The sequence below is a fragment of the Lucilia sericata genome, unplaced genomic scaffold, assembly GCF_015586225.1.
Source record: "Lucilia sericata isolate MDLA Ls3-8-SP2 unplaced genomic scaffold, ASM1558622v1 Contig000018F_arrow, whole genome shotgun sequence".
Taxonomy (NCBI): Eukaryota; Metazoa; Arthropoda; class Insecta; order Diptera; family Calliphoridae; genus Lucilia; species Lucilia sericata.
This window is the reverse complement of record NW_023994057.1, coordinates 611,765-632,664: the sequence shown is the minus strand read 5'-3', so window position 1 is coordinate 632,664 and position 20,900 is coordinate 611,765. Positions and strand designations below refer to the sequence as shown.

At 28.9% G+C, this 20,900-nt stretch overlaps 3 protein-coding genes across 3 annotated transcripts; 1 reads left to right on the top strand and 2 right to left on the bottom strand.

Moving 5' to 3' along the window:
- Positions 1–13,098: 13,098 nt before the first annotated feature.
- On the bottom strand, positions 13,099–15,429 carry LOC119606822. Its single transcript, XM_037960456.1, has 3 exons — positions 14,966–15,429; positions 14,015–14,191; positions 13,099–13,281 (listed from the first exon to the last, which is right to left on the bottom strand). The coding sequence occupies exons 1-3, from the start codon at positions 15,090–15,092 to the stop codon at positions 13,190–13,192; spliced, it is 396 nt and encodes a 131-aa protein (XP_037816384.1). The 5' UTR covers positions 15,093–15,429; the 3' UTR covers positions 13,099–13,189.
- Positions 15,430–18,604: 3,175 nt separating this feature from the next.
- Positions 18,605–19,858, top strand: LOC119606816 (probable cytosolic iron-sulfur protein assembly protein Ciao1). Its single transcript, XM_037960427.1, has 2 exons — positions 18,605–18,976; positions 19,033–19,858. Exons 1-2 carry the CDS (start codon positions 18,706–18,708, stop codon positions 19,770–19,772), a joined length of 1,011 nt encoding a protein of 336 aa, XP_037816355.1. The 5' UTR covers positions 18,605–18,705; the 3' UTR covers positions 19,773–19,858.
- LOC119606821 (DNA excision repair protein ERCC-1) lies at positions 19,797–20,876 on the bottom strand. The gene is made up of 2 exons (XM_037960441.1): positions 20,108–20,876; positions 19,797–20,047 (listed from the first exon to the last, which is right to left on the bottom strand). Exons 1-2 carry the CDS (start codon positions 20,714–20,716, stop codon positions 19,859–19,861), a joined length of 798 nt encoding a protein of 265 aa, XP_037816369.1. The 5' UTR covers positions 20,717–20,876; the 3' UTR covers positions 19,797–19,858.
- Between the last annotated feature and the right edge of the window lie 24 nt (positions 20,877–20,900).

Here is a 20,900-nt window from a genome sequence, read left to right as displayed (position 1 = left end):
TGTCTAACTAACAAGAAAAAATTGAGTCCATTTGGTCCAAAATTACGCCCGGTATTCAAAAAAAGGCGGACCAAGATATGGTAAATTTTGTATCACTAAATTTTTAAATGCCTATAACTCGGATATTATAAGAGATAAGTAGTATGTCCAAGCATGTTTTTTCAAGATCTCGTCGAGCGCTTTCACAAAATATAAAAATCTTTGTATTTGGGTGAAAAACAAAAAAATGGCACGAGTTTAAAAATTTTACATGTCGTAGGTACCCTACTTTGAGCCGCCACAGCGCCGTCCCTGGGGCATCTGCAGGGTTCATCTTCAAAACTTAAACTCGAATACTCCTTGGCTACGCTCACGCCAAATTTTATCCCGATCGGATCAGCCGTTTAGAAATGCCAGATTTATTTCCAAAAAATTTCCATTCTGCCCCACTGTGGAGTGTAGAGAAACAGCTTTGTTTAATCAAACGAATTTTATTTAGATACATTAATTTTTTGATTTTTAACACCTTTATTTTTTTAACAAACATTGTTTAACATTTCAACCGCACTACTTTAAAAAAGTAAATATTATAAATACGTAGCGCTTATTTACTGCAAGACTGGCATAATCCAAAGAGGTCGTTTAATGATTTTTTACTATTTTTAAATAACTTTTAAATAAATCGAGGGATTTGAAACATTAAATCCGATTCAGATAGTAGAGGTTAATATGTTTCTCATCAAATTTTTATTTACTTATATTCTTGAAAAAATGACGTTTAGTTTTTACGTTTACAACAAAAAATGTGTGCCACACCGAAAATAAGAGACATATTTGAAATTTGATAAATCTATATGAAAGTCTTTAAAATAAAATAATTTTGGGTTATGCCAATATTGTAGTAAATAAGTGATATATGTATGTAAGTATACACATACATATTTATGTCCATTGTACATATATACATATTTATGTCCATTGTACATACATATGTATGTATATTATAAATATGCCTTTGGTATTCAATAGCAGTAAGACCTCACCATGGTATCATAGACAAAGCTGTTATAATACGTAACCATCATTTATTAAATAAAATCTTCGATTTATTTAATGGCTCCGACATGTGTGGCACTGCGGCTATCTATTTTAATTTTCCAGCATTTGAAGATGTTTTATATCATTATGTTGAAACCACATGTCAAGACAACATATGCAAGAAATACAATTTCTACAGTATTCTCCAACCCTAATTTGAGCATTTTCGCTAGCCTATGAATGATTTTATACTTTGTATTTGTAAATAAAATATGTATCAGTCTTATACGTTTAACTCCAGTTTTGGGATTTGCTAAATCTAATGACTATAATCATATTTAAGATATGTTTTCAGAAATGATTTTACATCAAGTGATTGTGTATAATGCGTGACCTTTCTCGTGAATGCAATTAATTTTTAATTCCATTAATTATATAAAAATCAGTGTCCTTTTAAAATTATCGTGAAACATTATACTTTTAAATAGTCAAATACATATCATATACATACATATGTATATACTTACAAAACATGACTTTTACATACACAAATTAAATATTTCCGCATGTATAATGTTAAACATGTATTAATTTTTTCGTAACATTTATAGGATTTTTTATTTTTTGTTGTGTGTATGTCAAATATAAAAAAAATAAATGGGGTGAACCGTTACATATCCTCCAAAACGTGACATTTATGCACGATTCTAATAGATATAAATATTTCTATCTGTCTGCTTCTTTATGTATACACATACATTCATATGTCTGCCTATGAAAAAAAGACATCCCTAAAAAATTTTATATCTTTTAAAAAATTATGAAATTTTCAGTTATAAGTATTTTAGAATTTTTTCATTTCAATTGCAGAAATAAATTTTTAAATTTCAGAAATAAATATCCGATATTTTTAATAGCTCTTCAGAATATTTATTTTGTATTACATATCTTAAAGGCCTTATTCATAAACTAATTTTTTATTTTGTAAACAGTTTATAAATCAAATTTTGTTTTATAAAACTTTTATAAAATAAAAAGTTGAATAATTGGTAACTATTTATTTTTATTTCGGAAAAGCATGTGAATTTGTATAGGGTATCGTATATACATATATAAACTATGATTAAACATTTTTGAAATATAAACAGAAAATTAAATTTTGTTAAAATAAATATTTTTGTAAAAATCGATTTTCAATATTTATTTTAAATACTGAAGCATACAAGTTTATATTTGAAGGGCAGGTCTAGTATAAGACCGATAAGATATTTTTGTGTTTTATATACGTTACAGTAACAATTTAAGTATACCCTACATGATATAGTTAAAATTAGTTAAATAAAATATTTTTGTATGAAATTCTGGCTGATTAAAAAAATATTTCTACTAAATTTTATATTTTTGATTACTAATACAGTTTTAATTATTTGGTAAAATTTAGAGCTTTCTTAAAATATTTAATAAATTTGAAAAATGAAAAATAGTTTTCAGTAAATTTTATTCATATACATAACATTCAAAAGACTTGATGCATTCTATGAATAAAGTGATTAAGATTTAAAATTCTTAAAAATTAAATGTGCCAGATAGCTCTGAAATTTATTTAGAATGATGTAGGGAATAGTCGGCAAATGTTTATGTATATGTATCTATGTATTTCTTTTAAGACGTGTAATGGTTTGGAAATCATACCATACCAAATATAACTGTTCGCTCTTTTGCCTAGATTCCTTAGGCAAAACTTTTTTTGTCAAATAAGCTATTTTTTCATAGACACGGCTACATACATACACATATGTATGTAAAAAATGTATATAAGTACATGTTATTAAGGCTACTATTTCTAGTGATAAAAGCATTTACATTAGGGTGGTATAAAAAAAATTAGGTCCTATCATAATATAAAAAGTTTATTTGTGTTATTATACAATAAAGGATTTCCGAGTTGGTTTATAATATATTCAATGCATTTGCTTCTTAGAACGGTAATAAGAAAAATGTATTATGAAAATGTTATGCCCCTAATCTATCTACACTCATTCTCTTAAAGACTATCGCGACAGTCGTAATTAAAAACACAAACAAATCTAGAGAAAAAAATCGAAATTTTTGTTATGAGATTCTTGACGTTAATGAGCGTATAGTTTTATATGTAGAACCATGTTTTTTTAACTATCTAGTTGTTTTTTGTCTTCGCATGGAAACATTGTCTCATAAGTCCTTCACATACTTCAGTATAAATATTCCTTGCTTTTGTTATGTTTTCCCTCAAGTATAAGTACGGATATAAGTACGTGTATTTACATGAGTATAAAAATATGCGTAGATTTGCATTAAAGTTAAGTGTTTGTCTGTCGATGTCTTGACATCTACTTTTTATATTCTTTTTTACGCTCTCCTCCGATAACATGAAAGAAGTTAGTTTTTTTCCTTTTTCTATTATCTAAATATAACTCAGTCAGACTATTTTCAAAATACTTATGGTTTCCTGAAGTCTTAACTTTAACACTAGTTGACATGTGCACACATATGCGTAGATACATATCGCTTATTGAGTTTAAGAGTGTCCTAACTCAAGAAATATAGTTTGAATATTTAAATCATACATATGATAGGTTTTGAATAATGAAACCTGAAATAGTACAATACATACATACAAGTAAATGGATATAGAATATATCAGACGTATGAGTAACATTTATCTTTGTTTTAATAATTTATTATACGTATTGGATTGATTTGTATGTATGTATGTATTATACATATGTATATGTATGTATGTAGATAAATATGAATGTATATAAATGTATTTGAAAATACATGTGTACTTTAATAAAAATATTTGTTATTTATTTTTTAATGTTCTCCATCTAAAAGATTGTCCTTCTAAAAGTTATAAAGTAATACTTGCAAATATGCAACATACAATTAGTTGACGTCTCTATGCTTGAGTACATATAACAGTAACATTAGAGGGGGTCTAAAAATATCGATATTCTTCTGATATGCCTTTTTTTGCTTACTAGTGTATAAAACTAACTGGTGTAAAATTTTAGGCCATTCGTATAACGAGAATTCATGTCGGAAATTTATTAAAAGTTGTAAAATTGGGTAAATACTTAGGTATAAAACATTAACATCGAAGAACAAATAATAAAGTTGAATGTAAAAAATATATTATAATAAAATTAAATATTTAAAATGTTACAAAATATAATTTCATGGTCATTTTAAACAAAACAATATCAATCTGAAGAAAATCAATATTTTTTGAGCACATCTAATAAGCATGTGTATATACAACTACGAATGTATGTTTGTATGAACATTTTGTTGTTAGTGGTTCACATTATAAGTTGCACGATTGTTATAAAGTGTTAAATGAGTGACATGTTGTAAGTAAGTAATTGCACATTTGTCTCTATGTGAAGGCATGTAATTGTAAGCAAACTCAATCAAACACTTTACGAGTTGTAAAGTAACGTTTATCAGTGTATGTATGTGGCTATGCAAGTATGTATGTGTGCATGTCTTTAGGACTTATATACAGGTGCCATTAAGCATTCACTATTAACTCTTTAGTTTGTGAGCGAACACTGTTAATTATAAAGCAACAAGGGAAACTTTAACTAAATCACATCTGTTATGTTTATGTGTATGCATTAGGGTTGCAGTGAGATGTACGAGAGTTGTTTTCCGATTTGAAAGATTTTGTAAGAAATGAATTTACTGATTGAGCAAAATAGATTACCTAAGCAGTGCACCACTGTAGTTAGGAAATGTAGTTTGAAAATGCATTAACAAGTTTTGTTTAAGTTTTATTATAAAATAAGATACTAAATATTACAAATATTCAGCATGCGAGTCTTCAATCAAGTGGCATAATAATCTGTACGAGTATGATGGCTACCCTATTATGCATACATTCATACATATCCCTAAATGGGCGACATTATTATATTTTTAATTTCCCAAGTAAATAAAATACAAATATTATTTTTTTTTTTTGTATTAAGTTTTTTAGTTTTATCTCCACGATTTCTACTTTGAATAAAGCATTTTTTGCTATAGAAAATACCTTACTTATCTTCTTATATTATTTTTACATTACATATTTTTTTAATCTGTTTTTTTCTATATTTCGTCTATTTTAAAAATAATTTCTAAATTAAGCATTATTTGGCCCATTTACATCCAAACTCCTATTATCGTTTATCATACAGAAATGCTGCCGATAAAAATAATTTTTGTATGAAAACTGTCAATATATCACTACGACAAAGATAACCTATTAACTTAAAATGTCAGAAGTTTTTTTTTTTAGAAATACGCTTTACCCGGTTCTGCATGGAATTGTTGTTCCATTACTAAGCACATAGAACGGACAATTATTTTGAAAAAAAAAAACTATTTTTGATGAAAATTTTATAGATCCAATTTTTTCAATTGAACCACTACAGCCGATTTTTGGTCTATCATTAAAATTTAATAAAGATCGATTTTTACGAAAATTGTAGAGATCACAGAAATAATCTTATTTGTAATTTAAGCTGATTTTATTTCTTCATAAATATCCAATAAAAACCGTGTCGACACATAAACGTCGTCTTCATCTTATTCTCAATTTAATCACTGGATTTAGTTGTTTGAGCAGTGTGACGATGAATCAGTAACACAACTCTTTTTATATACATATGTATACATCTATATAAATAATATATAAAAACGAATAGATATACATAGATTACTTTAAATTTCATTTATATCCGTTTAACAAAATGATGTTCCTTTGTGGTTTCTCTTTTATGATTTTTAACGAAATTTCCTATACTACGGTATGAATGTATGTATTACATCCGTTCGTATTTTATCATTTTAAGGAATTTGCTTATTATTTTTATAGTTTATATTTACTTATTTATGTGTGTATGGTTTTCAACATTTCGTAAAGAATAAAGGAAACAAGTTTTTTTTTGTAAATTTTTACTTTTATTGACACATCCGTTTCGTGTCAATCATATCTTGTTATTTTTTGTTACGACAAAATAAACGTATGTTTTTTGTTCCATCAACGAGGATATATAACTTTGTTAACTGAGAAAGGAAATAGCAGGCAACATCAAAAGCATAAGAAAAAAAAATTTTCAACAAAATGAATGTGAGAAAATATGTATGTATCTTGTCTTCTTTTCAGTTCCAACTCTATTGTTATTCCCATCAACATCGAGTTCATTATTGTTGTTGAAATATTTCTTTCTTTAACTGTGTCGATTTTACTTCAAAATTGTTCCGTCTGCTCAAAATATTTTCATGGTTTGGTTTTGCATTTTTGGTTCGTTCATTTTGTTTAAACGGAAATGTCATTTAGTCAAGTTTATTGCAGTTATTTATTTATTTATATTGTCATTCTTTTGTTTTTGGAAAAACTTGTACTTGTAGTGGTATTTTTGTTTATTCTACGAGCAGTAGATAACAAAAAATGTCTTTTCTACATCTGTGGTTTTGTTGAATTTATTACTTTTTTTATACATTTATACTTAAATATGTAATATACATACATTTTGACATCCTACAAAGATAATATATTTTCCTGCCCCAGGTAGGAGTTGAACTCGAGCCTGAAATAATAATTTATTCATATAGCTATCCTCATATATAGCGATGGCTGTCTGTCCGTAGGTGCAGAATTTACTCTATTTATTAATAAAACTCGTAACCACTGAACACTAAGAAGTGAAACGCTGTCAAAAAAGTACCTAAGTCTACTGTCAGTCGGTACCTAACTCTAAGAATGTATTAGTAGAATTCTAAAGCCAACATAGTTGCAAAAAATGGGATTTAAAAGTATTGAAAAAAAATTATATTATATAAAATATTTTGCAACATAATTTATCTATAAACATTATATATGAATGTATCTTTGCTTTTTAATCTGCAATATTGAAATAATAAACAAATTATTTTAAATATTTTTGTCTTGTACCATACGAAAATTTAGAATATTGTTTTTTTTTTCAGTTTTAATTTCAACAACAAAAATTAAATGTCAAAAAAATAAAAAAATATTTTTTCGTTTGTAAAAAATTAAATCTTTTCGGGCTATTAAATATATTTAAAGTGTGCAAAAAAATAACGTTAAGTGATGAAAAATATATTCAAGTGCTATAAGCCACGAATTTTCGCGACAAAGTTTCTTTTTATGTATTAACAGTATAAGTGCTGCTTTAAAAACAGGTCTAAAAAACAACTCTGAAGAAGTATACAAAATTTTATTAGGATCGGACCATTAAGAAATTGTAGATTTATTTCCTTTTCACAATTTTGATCATGAAATAACAGTGCGTTTACAACTAACAGATATTTGACGCAAAAGTCATAAGCACTATTGTTTGTAATTTTTTTTTGTGATTTTACATGATTTTTGTAATTGCAAAAAATGTCGAAACAAATAATAAAGACGTTCTAAAGTGATAACTTCAAAGATACATATACAGGCAAATCCCGGTATAACGAATCTCACTTTAACGAAAATCCGATATAACGAACAACAAAATTTTTAACATTAACCACCTTATATAGCGAACGTTTAAGAAATGTTATACTCGATATAACGAATAACAATAAAAAATACCTAAAAAATCCAGCTTTTGACTTTATATTGATATTGTTAATGTCAAAAACTTGATTGAGCAATTAGAATATAATGTAAAAATGAAAGAAATATTCAAAATTTTAGTAATACTGCATATCTGACCTATCGATAAAAATGCCTTACATTATAATCTAAAAAGACTAATTGTGTTAGATGTGAATTTAATAATTTAATAATAATTTAATAAATAGTATTTAAGCCGTATACATTGAATTAATATGTACAATTTTACAGCAAAATAAATTATTTCGAGAAGGTCGAAGATACATCTGCAAATTTTTCAATCCGTCAAGATGTTCAAAATGGAATAACATGTGCGCTGTTATTAGTTTATTGAAATAAAATTTAAAGTAATAATTTCATACATTAATTTCAATGGATTTTTGTCCATTAAATAAATAAATTTACTAGAAAAAATAATTCCGATATAACGAATTTTTCGATTTAACGAAAGGGCCCGACATTATATCATTCGTTATACCGGGATTTGCCTGTATTATGTTTAGGCAAATAAATATATATTTAAAGGGATCACCTCTTTAAGAGGAACTGGGGGAAATGTGAACCGATCCTCATCAAATTTGGTGGATGTATCTACGTTTATATAACATTTTTTTATCCTGAATTTCTTCGCGATATTAGCCTTTTTAAGCGAAGTGTGGACATTTAATTAATTTTCTGAAGGACTCTTTGTATGAGGGCCGATCATTGCGAAATTAGGATTATCAGGGCAAATGCAAAACTTAATTGTGCAGCTTTTTGTCGAGATATTAGTATATAAAACATAATTATAAGCTCAAAAGCCCTATACGAGTGGTTCAGTTGTATGTGGTCTAAGTAAAATAATGTTAACCATTTTCAATAGGCTTAATCATTTCAATAGGCTTGGACAGATCATGGACAAGAAGATCATCCAAAATTCATTGTCTTCAATATTGCTACCTGTAGTTTGACTACAAGGTTTACATGAACGGACATAGCTAAATCGACTCAGAAAATTTTTTAAGCCGATTAGTATATTTTAAGGTGGGAGTAGGACCAATATTATTGTGCGTTACAAACATTAGCACAAATCCAATATACCCTCCCCACTTAATTGGTGTAGGGTATAAATATGTTTTATATAAAGTTATATTACAATGAGTGTGTAATAATTATCATGTTTATGAAAAACATTTTTGCATTTTACTCAGAATAAAAGTTACAGTCCCTATTATTTTTCCAGTACTGTATGTATGTTATATTTTTAAGCATAGTATAATTACTAGATACTAAAGTTTTGAATCAATACGCACCAGTCTAGATTTCCAAAAATATTTTTTTCTTAATAATATTAATGCATGATCGACAATGAACATTTTTAATGTAAATAAATAGTCGAAAAATATTTAACAGAATTAAAAAAAAAACTGTTTAAAATTGTTTAAATAAAGAAAAATGTTAGTGTTTTCTTTTAGCCAGATTATCCTTCCAAGAGATTATATGTGCATATTTATGTAAGTACATAAGTCTGCAGGTGTGTCGGTCGAATAGTTTTTCCTGCGAAACATCTTAATTTTGTAAAAACTTTATTTTTGTATGTGTGTAATATGTGCACACAGATACATACATATGTGTGTATATTATTATTTGTATAATATACATATATTATATAAATAATAATCTACAAAGCAAACAAACATTTACGAACATTTTACATATGTAGTACTGACATAAAAATAACAAATAACTAGTCCAAAAACAACTTTATCTTTTGTTATAATGACACTTTAAACAATAACAAAAACAAATCTACAAACAGTATCGGATACTAAAATAAAAACTACAACAACTAAAAGTCGTTTAGTAAAAGCGATTTATGTACTATATGTTGTGTGGAAAAGTTGAACAGATTTTTAAGGTCACGCACCTTAAAAACAAACTACTCCAACGTGATTATTTTATCAAAATTATAATTTGTTACCAATACACGTACATTTTACAGTTTCGCGTATGTATGTGTGAGTATCTGTGTATATAAATAAATACGTATGTGTTGAGGGTGTTGAAATCAGAGTATTTTATAAATTTATTTTTGAAAGACATACCCAGCAAAAGCATAGTAATGATTTGTACTTACTAAACAACTTACTTTTCAATGACTAATACATATCATTAGCATTACTTAGAAGGAGTATAGTAATGACTTACAAATAATATATTATGTAAGTACTTACCTTTTAGCTTTGACATATTCTTGTTGAACAAACTATTTTTTGTGAAAACTAATAGACGCAGTGGACGTATCGGAACAAGTCGGTTTTAGTGACATTTCTCAAAAAAAAAGTACCGAATATAGAGCGTTTTGAGACGATAAAAGATATAAATTTTTTTGTCGGCCACGCCTACTTTCGAGTGGGCGGGGCTCCAAAGTTTAATACATTTTTGTGTATATCTCGAAAACTGTTTTGTTTACAAATGAAAGGTATTGAAAATACCTTTCCAATGATATATAACATGATACTAAAATATGGACCGACTATGGGTATTATATTATTATGGGAAAATATATATTTTGACCCGACTTTTTTTTTCATCTAAAAGAAATCGGAAAAAATGTCTATATAATTCTATTATAAATTTCTATATATTAATAGCCAATGAATTAAGCTTTTATTATAAGGTATAAACCATTTCTGTATCTAATCAAATGAAAGAGATATTTGATTTCAAAAACCATTTATTTTATAATTTAATTTACATATCATCAGAGTTGTCAGATTCCCCTGATGAAGAATATAGTTCCTCGTGAGAGGCCAACATTTGTATTAAAATATTTTTTGTTTACACGGCTTTCTTTGCTTAATAAAGATTTCCTAAATAGCCGTCCTAGCCGGATTTTCTCCTCTATGGTATGTCCAACACCGGCTTCGCTTAATAAAGATATCCTGAATAGCCGGCCTACGGCCGGGCGCAAGGATTTTCTCCTCTATGGTATGTCCAACACCGGCTTCGCTTAATAAAGATTTTCTAAATAGCCGGCCTACGGCCGGGCGCAAGGATTTTCTCCTCTAAGGTATGTCCAACACCGGCTTCGCTTAATAAAGATATCTTGAATAGCCGGCCTACGGCCAGGCGCAAGGATTTTCTCCTCTATGGTATGTCCAACACCGGCTTCGCTTAATAAAGATTTCCTGAATAGCCGGCCTACGGCCGGGCGCAAAAATTTTCTCCTCTATGGTATGTCCAACACCGGCTTCGCTTAATAAAGATTTCCTAAATAGCCGGCCTACGGCCGGCCGCAAGGATTTTCTCCTCTATGGTATGCCCAACACCGGCTTCGCTTAATAAAGATTTCCTAAATAGCAGGCCTACGGCCGGGCGCAAGGATTTTCTCCTCTATGGTATGTCCAACACCAGCTTCGCTTAATAAAGATTTCCTAAATAGCCGGCCTACGGCCGGGCGGATTTTCTCCTCTATGGTATGTCTAACACCGGCTTCGCTTAATAAAGATTAGTATACATACGTTTTTTTTCTTAATAGCAAAATCATAATTAAATTATTAATATGTCAGGAACTATAATACTTACAAAAACATATTATACCTTAATAAAAAGCTCAATATCTATGGCTTTTAAACAATATAATTTATATACTTACCTATAAAGGCATTTTTTCCCGATTTTTTAGATAAACCTCAAAAATATCGGGTCAAAAATTATGTTTCCCAAAATTGACCTATAATGGTCAATTTGATATATATATCGGTCCAAACAAATGTATATTTTTTGAGATATAGCCCTAAATATTTTGAACTTTAGAGGCCCGCCCACCCTAAAGTAGGAGTGGCCGACAAAAAATTTTTACGTCATTTCACTCACAAACGAACTCTCTATTAGTGGTGAAATTTTCGGCGTGATTTTAAAAATGTCACTAAAACCGACTTAAGCCAAATAATCACTTAAAATACTATTGTGTAAGTAAATTTTAGCACTTTAACCCCTTACTTTTCAATATAAGTTTTTGCTGGGTATGTTTGTATCTCGATTATCGACTGAGTCGTTACTAATTTATCACATTAATTTTTTTTTTTGAAAATATATTTAAATTAGGAGATCATTTACTCTTAAGGTACGTTCACACCTATTAAATATATATTTGTGTATGGCCCCATACAACTGAACCTCCCGTATAGGGCTTTTGAGATCATAAGTATGTTTAATAAAATCGTATCTCGAAAAATAACTGTACAACTAAGTTTTACATTTTCCTTTCCTAAGGTACCTTTTTGATATATTCCTGACTAAAGACATTTTTTTATATCATTTTCTTATGTTAAAAGAATAATATTTTAAATAAAATATTGTCGAACTACAAGACATAGGCTTTGATTGGGGACCAAAACGATTAAAATCGGATAAATAGTTTAGAAAATATACGATGTCAAATTTAATGCTTGTTGAAAAAAATCCTAAAAAATATGAACTTTGAACCTCGATAAAATCTGAACGGTAACGAATTTTGAAATTTTGGAGAACTTTAAACTTCGTATTTATACAAAGAATGTGTGTACCAAGTTTCATCAATATCGGAAAGGGTAAAGTACAAAACCTGTTCGAACATTTTTGAAATGCCTCAGCTTCTTTAAAAAGTTTCTATTATAATTTTTCAATATTTTTCCCCAATATACAAATTTGTGTTTAAAATTTAAGCCAGACACAATTGTTTATGTGCATAAGCTTTTATTTTGTTGATGATTTCATTTAGTTATTTATTAAAAATTACAAAAATTAACACCCACGCCGGAATTACGAAAAATTAATATTGCTTTTAAACTAGTAAAAATATTTATATGGTCATGCTTGATATACATACATACACCTCAACAAGTGAAAATTGATCACTACATATGACTTAGGCAAATAATTCATGACATTTATATGACAAATTCGAATAAATTCAATAAAATAAGGTGCGATTTTCGATAAAATCAACTATTAATTATGGATATTTAATAAGCATTTTGTTTATATTTCAATTCCATAAATATGTACACATATGTATGTATGAATTTATGTATGTTTGTAAATGTATGTTAATTTAAAAAAATTGTCAATCGTTAATAATCAACCTAAAAATTAGCTAATTAGCCAAATTACAGCACTAGTCTAATAACATTTCAATTATAATTTTTATTAATTAATAAGAAAAATTCATAATTTATGAAAAAAAAAATATTTTTAAACTTAGGCTGATGTCATAGTGCCTGCTATAAGCAATGCGAAGCTTTGCGCTACAAACCTTTCCTTGTGTTTTCCTATGTGTCATGTCAGAGTGAAAGCGAAGCATGATGCGAAAAAACACAAGCAAAAGTTTGTAGCTCAAAGCTTCGCATCGCTTGTAGCGCCCACTCTGACATCAGCCTTAGACAAGAACGAAAAACAAATAGTTTTCTTATTATTGCTTTTATTATGGCGTTAGAAAAATTAATGTTTCGTTATATTTACAATTTTTAATAATGATCAAATTTATGCGTAATTTCAATTTTTCGTCTCGCTTTCAGCAGATTTTGAAGCTGTTATGATGCCCTTGACTTTGGCCTTATCGTTGGCGTCATTGTGTTTCTTTTTAACTGCAATAAAAATAAAAGTATTAATAAATAACAATTGAAGTGAATTGAATAAAAAAACACAAAATTATTTTAAATTATTGGATTTATTAAAGAGACACAAGTATATGATTTTAAAGAGTTTCTTTAATATAAGTACATCAATGGTAATACACATATACTATATGTATGTGCTTAATAATTTGTATGTATATTAACAGTTTTTTGGTCTTAAATAACTGATTGGAATAAATTATTTGTTTTTTTTTTTCTTTAATTTCTTTTTATAAAATATAATATTTTATTCAGTACTTTGGGTAAAAGTATATTTTTAACGGGTTTATTTGATGGTTTAAAGCCTATTCATAAAATAAAACGTTACAATATTTCGATCCAAGAGTTTTAAAAGCCATCAAATGGACATTGCAATCTTATGTAAAGACATTCGAAGATTTTCAATTAAAATAAATAATACTACCAGTGTCTCAACTATAGACAAATTTTTTTTTATTTGTTTGCATTGGCATAAATTAATGTTTTTTAAATTGTTTAAAATATTAGAATTGAAGTTTGTGTAGGTCGCAAAGAGTTGTCTTATTGTGTATCGCCTTAAAATGGCATTTGCCAAAAAAGTATTTTAACTGGCTACAAACGCTAATGAACTTATTTGATGTGAAGGAGACAACATTACTAATTAGCTTAATAATTATCAAATATTGAAATTTTTAAAGAATATTCGAATACTTTCGTTACTTACTCGTTATTAAAGTGTCTGGATCTTCGTAAATTTCACCTTCGCTCTTTTCATGTTGAACTTTTTTGCGAAGTTTTTTTAGGTAGGCCTCTTTGTATTCCTCACTGGGTTTACCACCTAGTCCATAACTCACCTCAAGTACCGTTAAAGGTATAACTGTGGATGATACTGGCACTAAATCTGAAATTAAAGTTTTAATTTTAATAAGATTTTGATATAGGCCACGTCCAAATATTTGATATTAAGTAATTTTCAAAATTAACAGTTATACGGACTCGTTATTACAAAAATTTTGTAGCATGAAAGATATTCTTGTTGAAATATTTCTCAATACCTCTTTAATTACATAAAAATATTAGATAGAGATTAAAAAAAAAAGATATATTTTCGAAAGACGGATTGTCATTGGTAAGTCAAAAGTCGGCTCATTTTGGATTTTGGTGGACAACATTAAACTCTGGAGCTAAGTTTGGGCTATTCGGCGCAGTTAAATAACCAGATTGAAGGGCTTATTGCAGTAATTCGGTATGTTATTAAAAATATTGAGAAAAACGAATTTAAAGTTTTTAACATTTTTTAAATTTCTCTATATAAAATAATTCTATTAAAATTTTATGAAAATATTTTTGATCGGAGTAGCCAAGATACATGGTAATGAATTAGCTCATAAAATCAGTTTTCGATATCGAGTGGCTTATCATGTTATTGCAGCAAGCTCTTCAATTGTAGATTTAATATAACGTTTAGGATTTATTTTTTAAATTTCAAATAAGTTTATTTAAAAAATTGTTTTATAACAAGACTGAATTTCATTGAAAATCAGATCCAATAAGTACAATAAAAATAATACCCAGTCACGCTGTTTGTGCTGACTAATTTTTATTTATTTTCAGACAATTTAAAAAACTCAAAATGAATGCATCGATCGACGAGTGAACTAATGAACAAACAAACCTCTTTCGTATTTATCATCCGGATTACGTTTATACAACATGGGAGTCGAGAAGACATAATTGCACATTAAAACGATGATAATGATGTTGACAATTAAATTGTTGTAAATACTTTTGATTTTATACATGTTTGAAGGTTATTGCTATTATTTTTACTTGTCTCGTTATGGTTTACTGGTTTTTTCTTGTTTTTTTATTGTTGTAAGATGCAAAAAGCGCGTTCACTTTTAAATTTTCTGTATGTAGCTAAATGTGTGTTACTTTTTATTACAAACAAAATTACAATTACAAACTTATTGTGCAAAATTGTCTTTGTTTTTTTTTCTCTAATTTTTTTTTGCTATCGAAGCACCACCAACAGCAACATCAGCTGTTTTACCGACACAACCGTTTCAAATGTTGGTTCAAATAAAATACGTCCAACAGGTTTAAAAGCTTTTTATTAACTGAATTGTTTTCAGTTTCTAACAAATTTTATTTGAAGCCCACAATTTAATTTGATCTTTGAGAGAGCTTACAGCTAAACATATGGCGATTGTTGGGCCAGCGTCAAATGTGGGTTTGATGGTATGTAGATTTATTATAAAAATGTTGCTAAAAACTCGTACATACAGAGATTTAAAGTGGTGGTTGTAGATACATATGTATGTACATATGTATAAATAGAATTTATATAAACTATTAGGTTTTTTTATAAAAGTTTAATATGCATTCTTCATTATTATATTATTAAACAAACGATCTAAAATATCTTGACATAGTTAACGTTAGAGCATGACATGAACGAAATTGCACAATTTTATATTTGATTCCGGCACAGGTTCCCGTTATCGGATTGGAATAAAATTCAACACTAGTTGGACTAGACACTATTGAACAAAATCTAAATTGGGTACCTCTAATGTACATACATATGAATGTATGTAGTATGTATGTCGGACAATTAGTCCAATTGGCGCATAATGTAGATGTGCGAATTTGGAAAATATTTATTGTACATACAATACATACTTATGTACATATGTCCGCGTTTATGTAGCACGTTGGATTATTTTATATCGAAATTGTATGTTTGTGTAAAGAATGTTAGTGTGTGGCATACATTTCTTTCAATTTGTATTAAAATCTGTGTGGTTTTTATTGTTTTGGTTACAGTTTATTTTTGGTTGTTAATTTTCATGTTTACTCCAGTTCGATATGTGATTGGAATTTTTAATAACTCTAAAAAGCTTGAAATTGGCAACAAATAAATAAGAGAAATAGACATTTCTTTTTAGTTTAATCAGTGGAACAAACTTTCTGAAAACTATTAAAAATTTAATAAAATATACGCTCATTTACTACAAGACTGGCATATTTAAAAATTCGGGTTTTTTCAACTGAGTAATATAAAATAAGATGTGCCTTTCATACATTTTTGTTTCTTTTCGAACATATCGGTGTGCGAGTGTTTTTTGCAAAAGTCAAAACTAAAACCCAAGTTTTCACGTATGCTTGATAAGTAAAATTTTTTTTAAGTTCAGGAACATTTAAGTTAGAATTATTAAGTTATAGAACATCATTAAAAACGAAGTTCCTGGATCCCATTCTTGTAGTAAATGAGTTGTATGTTTTTCCTACCGCGAGCTTGTTTTTAAAATTTCAAATTTTAATTATTTTGTAAAATTTTTGTTTGTAAAAAAATGTGAAATTTAAAATTAGCCAAGTATTATTAATGTTGATTAACATCCGTATTCAAAAAGGATTATGTACATACATACGAATCTATGTATGTACATATGTATGTGTTCCTTTAAGTATACAATTAGAGGTGCCCAAAAAATGTCTATAAAATAATTTTCCGACGCTATAAAATATACATATATATTCCGAGTCCTTATAGATAGCGGAGTCGATAAAGCTATGTCCGAATGTATGTCTGTGTGTGTTTGTCGAAATCAATTTTCTGAAGACTCCAGATATCTTCGGGACCCAAATCTTCAACAATTCTGTCAGTCATACTTTCAGCAAAATCGCTTCATAAATAAAGGAGATGTGTTGTTCTTGTACTTGCTTGTTTATAAAAACATAGCAGAGCAAGAACAACACGTTAAAAATAAAGCAGTGTGCTGTTATTGGCTAGACACATGAAATAAATCATGTAAGCCCTGGAGTAAATGTGAACCTATAAAATGAGGCTTTTTGGCACTTTTTGGTTCTTCAAAAGGCACTTTTTGAATTTTCTCTAATATTGAACTTAGAAACATTAAATTGAACATTCAGAGTGCTAAGTAAATGAAAATCTGTAGGAAAGGAATTTTTGTACTTTTATTGATTGAATTAATAAAATCTATAAAAGGGAACTTTCTGGTTCTGTTTCATTTTACAATTGATATTTTTTGATTTTTTGTACTGACTGTTTTTTTTTAACACATCATAGTGAAGGTTATATAAGAATCGGCATAGCCGAATATAGAACTCTGACTTGTTTTATTATGGTATTATTATGTCAGCAAAGCTTTATATGGGGGGCAGGGTTAATTATGGGCCGTTTCTCATAGAGCTTAGTAGAGAGATTTCGGTTGATATAAAACTCGATTATGTCATACATACATATTTCAGTTCTATATTGGCATTTTGAAGTAATTTTCGGGAAAGGACCGTTTATGAGGGGCAGTTTCAATTATGGAACGATCCTCATAAAATTTAGTACATATATTTTGGTTAATATAAAACATGATTATGTTAAATTTCATTGTAATACTGGTATTTTAATGTCATATTAGCTTTAAAGTCATTTTCTGAAGGGGAGATGATATGTATAGAGGGTAGGGTCAATTATGAACCGATCGTTATATTTGGTAGAGAGATTTCGCTTGATATAAAACTCGATCATGTTGTATTTCATTGCTACACTGGAATTTTTAAATTAGTTATAAACGTTAAGCTATTTTCTGAAGGGTACCTATAATGAACGGTAGGGTCAGTTGTAGACCAATCCTAATGAAATGAAAAGGACTAATGTTCTTCTTTCTAAATTATAAATTCTTTCTAAATACTTTGAGAAATCTAAAGTCGGTTGAGATTTAAGCTACTGGCTTATAAATGGTTAAAGGTAAATTTCAAAACAGATTAAACATTTTTATTTTTAATTAAATTCTGTACCTCGTATCTGTAATTTTCTCGAATCTAGAAAAAAACTTAAAATATAATAGTCTTCCAGTTTTTAACAGTGTGACTCTGATTATTTTTAAACTGTACTCATTAAAATTTAATAAGAAATTTTTAAATTTCTTGCATTCACCCTGTTTTACACAAGATGATCATGAATTTTTCGACAGATTTTCTCGATGCGAGAGTTACAGAAACGGGGCACTGAATGAGATTTCAACCATACCGAAATCTATACCGTCTACATGAGCTTTTGACATTCGATTTCGAATGACATTCATGTCATCAGCACATCTGGAATAATAACTTATGCTATTTTTAATTTTATTTAAAATTAGGAATAAATTTTTTATTTAATTTCAATTTTTCAAATTATTTAAAATTTTTGTCATTATTATAGTTTCTTTTAAATTTAAATATTTTATCGAATGATAAACACGAGAAATTTAATGCTGGCAGTTCCACATATTCAATCACAATCATAGACTATTGTGAATTATTAAAAACACATGCTAAATCAGCTGGACGCAAATAATAAAACAACAAAAAACTAAATAATTGAAATAATTTATAATAAAATTTTATCAAAACATGTCGAAATTACAATGCGAGCAAACTTTGCAAGGACACAAAGGCCGCATCTGGTGTGTATCGTGGCATCCCAAGGGTAATGCATTTGCTTCTTGTGGTGAAGATAAAACCATACGAATTTGGTCAATGACCGGCAACAATTGGTCAACGAAAACTATTCTATCCGATGGGCACAAGAGAACAATTAGAGAAGTAGCTTGGTCCAAATGTGGCCAATACCTAGCATCGGCCAGTTTTGACGGCACCACCGCTATATGGTCAAAAACATCAGGTACACTCCTACGTCGTAATAACTTTATGAACTAATCCCTTTATCTTAACTTTTAGGTGAATTCGAGTGCAATGCCACTTTGGAAGGTCATGAAAATGAAGTAAAGAGTTCTAGTTGGTCGAATTCTGGTTCATTGCTGGCTACTTGTTCCCGCGATAAGTCAGTCTGGATCTGGGAGGTAACAGGTGATGATGAATTTGAATGTGCCGCAGTATTGAATGCTCACACACAAGATGTGAAACGCGTTACATGGCATCCCACTAAAGAGGTGCTAGCCTCTTGTTCTTATGACAACACCATAAAGATGTATGCAGAGAATACATTAGACAATGACTGGGATTGCACGGCTACTTTGGCTGGTCATACGAGCACTGTATGGGCTATAGATTTTGATGCCGAAGGTGAAAGATTGGTATCGGTAAGTGATGATCGCACCATGAAAATATGGCGGGCATATGCTCCGGGAAATCCCGAAGGAGTAGCTACACCAGATAATGAAACCGTATGGAAATGTGTCTGCACCATAGCAGGAGAACATTCTCGCACTATTTACGATGTATCATGGTGTAAATTGACTGGCCTTATAGCAACAGCTTGCGGAGATGATTCTATAAGAATTTTTAAGGAAGATTTGGAGACATCCACGAAGAATGAACCGGTATTTACTTTAGTTGCCTCTCAAGACAAAGCCCATTTACAAGATGTAAATAAAGTTTCGTGGAATCCAGTTCATCCTAATCAACTGGTTTCCTGTAGTGATGATGGTAATATTAAAATCTGGAAATACACTGAGTAAATTTTGTATACTAAGATGAGAAACTTGTAAAATTCTTAACAAATTTATATTTTCAAAATAAATATTTAAAAACAAAATAAAAAAAATCATTTTCCTAGAAAAGGTTCCTGCAATGTTGTGTAAAGTTTTTTAGCTTTACGTGGTCCCAAACCGATAACCTGAGATAAACGATCTTCACTTGCATTGATGAGGTTCTCCAAGTTGCCAAAATTTTGTAAAAGTGTCACGGCATCTGTTTTATTCACCGGCTTTATATTTGTTAAAGCAGAGACCAACTACAAAATAATAAATTATCATATTTTTGATTCTTCGTCTATTATTAAAGGCAAACATACTTTCTGATGGGGATTAGATTCTACCCTTTCCATTATCAAATCTGGACCTCGTTTTTCAAATAATTTATAGGTTTCAATAATTTTACCGGCCTCCTCTGCATTCCAAGCCAACATTAAGGTCAGATCTGCCAGTAAACTTATCCTGGTGAGGCTTTTTAGAGCATTATGTGGCTCCGGTGTATCCACCTGTACTAACAAGACTCTTAATTCATATTGCTTCCCCAATTCTTTCAAACGCTGACATATGTAATCCGGATTCAAATTGTGATATTTAAGCGACAAATACAAAATGCAAGTAGTTCTTCCAACAACATAATCGGGTATTATATCATCTCGAAATTCTAAAGGTACATTTTGTATAGATTTTATTATAGGATTACCTCTTTGCTTTGGATGAACTAAAATACAATGTGGATTAGCCGCAGTATTTTTCGCTTTTATTTCAGATTTTTTGATATTATCTTCCTGTATTTTAATAGTTGTTTTTGTTGAGGCAGTGTGTGCGCTTGCATTAGGAATTTCAAAACTTTTTCTTGGTACTTTTGCCGCAGTTGGCAAATCCATTGTGGCCAGGGCCAGTTCAAAGGAATCTTCATGTTCATCATTCATTCTTGTAAGAACTTGTGTAAATATACAATATTTACTGCTGTAACAAATCTTGTATTGCAAAATGTTTAAGAAAATTAGTAAAAAACACAAAGCAAAATATATGATTTGATGTAATATTGAATATTGTTTGATTCACAATAGTGCCCGTCAAATGTTAAAATCATTCACAATGTTTTTGTTTACA

Excerpts from the sequence above, each read along its gene's own strand:
- LOC119606822 (XM_037960456.1), bottom strand. The coding sequence starts at position 15,092 with ATGTATAAAATCAAAAGTATTTACAACAATTTAATTGTCAACATCATT. Across the intron at positions 14,192-14,965 it reads GGATGATAAATACGAAAGAG|ATTTAGTGCCAGTATCATCC; the intron begins GTTTGTTTGTTC and ends CTTTAATTTCAG. Across the intron at positions 13,282-14,014 it reads TCCAGACACTTTAATAACGA|TTAAAAAGAAACACAATGAC; the intron begins GTAAGTAACGAA and ends TTTTTATTGCAG.
- LOC119606816 (XM_037960427.1), top strand. The coding sequence starts at position 18,706 with ATGTCGAAATTACAATGCGAGCAAACTTTGCAAGGACACAAAGGCCGC. Across the intron at positions 18,977-19,032 it reads TATATGGTCAAAAACATCAG|GTGAATTCGAGTGCAATGCC; the intron begins GTACACTCCTAC and ends CTTAACTTTTAG.
- LOC119606821 (XM_037960441.1), bottom strand. The coding sequence starts at position 20,716 with ATGAATGATGAACATGAAGATTCCTTTGAACTGGCCCTGGCCACAATG. Across the intron at positions 20,048-20,107 it reads AATCTAATCCCCATCAGAAA|TTGGTCTCTGCTTTAACAAA; the intron begins GTATGTTTGCCT and ends ATTATTTTGTAG.